Here is a 4,430-nt window from a genome sequence, read left to right as displayed (position 1 = left end):
CCGATCCCCTCTGTTTCCTCTACCATTCCTTCGGTGCAGTCTCTTCCTTCGGTGCAGTCTCTTCCTACTGATCCCCTCTGTGCCCTCTACCATGCCTTAGGTGCAGTCTCGTCCTTCGGTGCAGTCTCTTCCTACTGATCCCCTCTGTTTCCTCTACCATGCCTTAGGTGCAGTCTCGTCCTTCGGTGCAGTCTCTTCCTACTGATCCCCTCTGTTTCCTCTACCATTCCTTCGGTGCAGTCTCTTCCTTCGGTGCAGTCTCTTCCTTCTGAGCAGTCTCTTCCTACTGATCCCCTCTGTGCCCTCTACCATTCCTTCGGTGCAGTCTCTTCCTTCTGAGCAGTCTCTTCCTACTGATCCCCTCCGTGCCCTCTACCATGCCTTCGTGCAGTTCTTTCTACTGATCCCCTCTACCATGTCTCCGGTGCAGTCTCTTTCTAGCCCTCTACCCCACAGCATACTGCCCGCGCAGTCTCTACTAATCTCACTTAACCATCTGCCTCCCTTGCAGTTTCGGTCTCCGCTGAATAAGGCGTCTCCCCGGCCCCACCCACGCCCCTGAGGTCTCGGCACCGCCCATGCCGAGCTCCTGCAGTGATGCTTCGAGGCACGCCCCCGCCACGCCTCTCTGCCCCGCGGCTGTCCCTATCCAGGTCCTGTACTGTCGTCTGCCCCACCCCCGCATGTCTCTATCGCACAGTATACCCCCCCACCCCCCGCGCTGTCCTGCTGTCTCCCACCCCGCCGTTGCGCCTGCCTTCTCTACCTTATAGTAGTCGGTCTCCCTCACTGGTTTTCTACCCTGCCGTCAGTCCGCTCAAAGCCTGTATCGGTAGTGCAGCAGGTGCAGTGACACTGGGAGTCTGAGCGGCACTGCGCGCCCCGGGTGTAGCTCTGCCCCCCTCCCCCCCCCAGTCCGCATGGAGAGGCGCCTCGCTCCCGGTGTACCCGGCTCCGAGGAGCTCGGCTCCCGTGCACCTGTTACCAGCAGCACTTTCTGGGCGGACCAGGAGTAGCGCCCCCTTGCGGTACTCCAGGCGCTTCGGAGAGGTTCGGTGTGCTACTCCTACGCCACGCCCACAGGCGACTCCTATAGGCTGCGGAGTCCACTACACCAAGGACGACGCTGCTTTCAAAAAATGCCGAGGGGAGGGGCCTGGCAGAGATAAGAGGGAAGTTTGTGACAGCGAGAGAGACAGGGCTAGAGGGGTCGGGGCAGAGAGCAGGAGGCTGGTGGGGTAGAAATGCATGCAAGGAAGGTTATGGGGTGGAAGTGAGAGGCGGGAGGGTAAAGATGGGGTAGATGAGAGATGAGGACGAGGCATCAGAGAAAGAAATAAGAGGGAGGTGAAGAGGGGATAGGGAAAGAGACTGATGATAGTGTGAAATGAGACGGAGGGAAACAGAGCCCGATAGGAGAATGAGAGGCTTAGAATAAAGGTGGACGGGAAGGGAAGCAGATGGAGAGAGGTAGACAAAAGATAGGACGAGATAAGAAAAAAAGTAGACGTGGCGGAATGAGAGGGTTTTCGAGATTGACCATAGCGGGAGGGGGAAGAGAAGCGCTGACTGCGAGGGGGAGTGAGCGCCGGTGGCGGGTCTCACTCCGATGCGCTTGTGTCACTGACGTTGAGTGAGCTCCGCCACCCCTACTCGGGCCAGTGTAGTTTCTGGGAGTTTAGGAAGCAGGTCATACACAATGGAGGTTCCTGTGATCTAGCGCCTCGAAGAGCTTCACAGCACTCGCAGCTGTATACGAGAGGGCTCGCTGCTCAATGGCCGAAATAACTCAGTTGGGAGAGCGTTAGACTGAAGATCTAAAGGTCCCGGGTTTCGGCAGACATTCATTTTTTCGCAAACATCTGTGAATAGAACATGACTTTCAATATTCTGGTCCTCATCACATTAGATATTTTAAAAAAAAATGCCCCCCTCACAAATAAAACACGCGTACGAACAGTCACTGTGCATTTTAGTGAAATTTATTTTTATTTACAGAGCCAAAAGAAAAAAAACATTTTGAAACGGAAAATTCTTGATGTCAACTGAGTGTGTAAGGACGTCCTTCAAATAAACATTTTTTCCTAAACATTGTTTAAATGGTCATTGAATCTTCTACTTATATAAATATTCACTCCTAAAACCTTCCAGGAGTAACTTTGGTTAACACACGGGTCAACCCCACCCAACCATTCCAATGCATCAAGAAAGCCATTAATTCATATTTTCACTTTAAGGTATTACAAAAAATCCTTCCCATCTGGAGTGACATCTAGAAACCCCTTTCGTAAAAAAAAATACATAAAAAAACCAAAACATTTCCGAATGTACATTAGCATATCCTAGCGTGTTTATCTTCCAAAAATAATATATCAACAGTACTCCTATTTACACTACACCCCACGTATCTTCAGCTGACATTCCGGAAAGGCCTGGGGAAATGAACCTTCGTCTTTACGAAATAACAGTAAAATACACATCCCTGCCCCACCTTCCCCCTCGAGTCAATGATGTTCCTCTTTGTTGGTGTAAATAAGGAGTCCGTGCAGTCCCCCGGGTGGCCAGCGGGTGGCGCCGCAGACTGTTCAATGGAAGTTTGCAAAGTCTGCGCTGCTGACCTGGACGGTCCATGGTCCTGAACCAGGCTGGGAATGGGGTCTGCAGTCCAGTCCATGGGGGGGCACTGGCGAGGGGGCAGTGGGGCTGAGACCCAAGAGGGGAGGTCAGAGTCCGGGAGGGGCACCTCTAAAGGGAGAGGGGGCTGCTGTCCACAAGGCAAGCCCCACGGCCCCTCAGTGGCCCCTCTTGGGCGCCGCCTTCTTGGCTTTGGCCACCTTGGGCTTGGCCGCCTTCGCTTTGGCTTGCTTGGGCTTGGGAGCCTTCTTGGCCGGCTTGGCTTTGGCCGGGCTCTTCTTGGCCGCCTTGGGTTTGGCCGCACTCTTCTTCACGGCGCTCTTCTTGGCCTTCGCCTTCTTGGGGCTCTTGACGGCGGCCGCAGGCTTCTTCACCTTCTTGGCGGGCGCCTTCTTGGCGGCCGGGCTCCCGGAAGCCGCGGGCTTCTTGGCGCTAGCCTTCTTCTTGCCGGGCGCCTTCTTGGCAGCCTTGCCGCCCTCCGCCTGCTTCTTGTTGAGCTTGAAGGAGCCCGAGGCGCCGGTGCCCTTCACTTGCACCAGGGCCCCCTTGGTCACCATGCTCTTGAGGGCCACTTTGACGCGGCTGTTGTTCTTCTCCACGTCATAGCCAGAGGCGGCTAGCGCCTTCTTCAGGGCAGCCAGAGAGACCCCGGTGCGCTCCTTGGAGGCTGTCACCGCCTTCAGGATCTGCTCCGACACGCTGGGGCCCGAGGGCTTCTTTGCCTTGCCCGAGGCGGGCTTGCGGGCGGCCTTCTTCTTGGTAGCAGCGGCGGGCTCGGCTGGAGGAGCGGCGGCGGCAACGGGTGCTGTCTCGGCCATGACTGTAGCGCTGCGAGGTTCACTCCTGGGCACTGAGGTTAGCGCTGGGAAGCTGTGTACAGAGAATCGGAGTCCCTCTATTTATAGGGAGGAGCCTGCTTCTGATTGGCTGCCGAGAGGGAGCCTGCCTGGCCGGGACACAGACATGTCTGCTGTGCTTCCAGGTTGTGTTTCTTCACCTCCAGAAAACTGCTTTTTAACTCAAAAATCGGCACCGTACCACCCCCCGCTTCACAGGGCCAGGTAGGGCAGACCCTGGTGCACCCCTCTAGCCCCTCACTTTGCTCCTCCGCCCTCCAGGGATCCCCCAAACAGCCCGCAGAGGCTCCACTTGCCTGCTCCCAGAGAGCAGAATTGGACAAAACTTGGGTTTCAACCTTAAATTTTAACCCCATTTCTGACGGGGTCGGGGAAAAAACTCTCCAGGGGGGATCCCAGATCTCTTTGGGGTGGGATCCAGCTGACAGACCGGGAGCTGGACCCTTGATTTTTTGGTAAAACGCTGTTAAGTGAGAACAAGTAACACAGTCTCTCCAGCAATGTTCAGAGACTGAGATCAAACAAGGGGCTCGTTTATTTTAAATTATTTAAACTTTCACTGCCCCCGAGACCCCAGAGTGTGAGATCTGGGGGCCACGGGTGTATTTTTTAGTTTTTCGCTCAGATTCATCAGCTGAGGGCAGAGTTGTGGCACTTTTAATACAAGTCATTTTCGTCAGTTCTGAGCTATGGCAGCAGCTGCACCAGCCCCGATGCACAGAAGGGCATCTTTTTTGTCATTAAAACAAATAGATGTTAACATGAAAACACATATTCACTGGAGCTGAGTTTATTTAACATTCACTGGCGCTGCTCAGCATTTCAACATTTCCAACCCCTAAAGAGTTCTCCTGGACACTGGGGCACTTTCCATCCCCCATAACTTGCAATGGCGGCTGATGACGTTCTTGTTTTGTACTTTTGCAGAAAGGACGTGGA

The 4,430-nt window shown here is 54.4% G+C and overlaps 1 protein-coding gene across 1 annotated transcript; it reads right to left on the bottom strand.

Moving 5' to 3' along the window:
- Positions 1-1,960: 1,960 nt before the first annotated feature.
- LOC146851631 (histone H1.2-like) lies at positions 1,961-3,549 on the bottom strand. The gene has a single exon (XM_085651798.1). It carries the CDS (start codon positions 3,450-3,452, stop codon positions 2,793-2,795), a length of 660 nt encoding a protein of 219 aa, XP_085507924.1. The 5' UTR covers positions 3,453-3,549; the 3' UTR covers positions 1,961-2,792.
- Positions 3,550-4,430: the final 881 nt, after the last annotated feature.

This window comes from Triturus cristatus, chromosome 4_1, assembly GCF_964204655.1.
Source record: "Triturus cristatus chromosome 4_1, aTriCri1.1, whole genome shotgun sequence".
Taxonomy (NCBI): Eukaryota; Metazoa; Chordata; class Amphibia; order Caudata; family Salamandridae; genus Triturus; species Triturus cristatus.
The sequence above is the reverse complement of the archived record's forward strand: the minus strand, read 5'-3'. Positions and strand labels throughout refer to the sequence as shown.

Bases quoted from the DNA above. Each gene is read 5' to 3' on its own strand.
- LOC146851631 (XM_085651798.1), bottom strand. From the start codon at position 3,452: ATGGCCGAGACAGCACCCGTTGCCGCCGCCGCTCCTCCAGCCGAGCCC.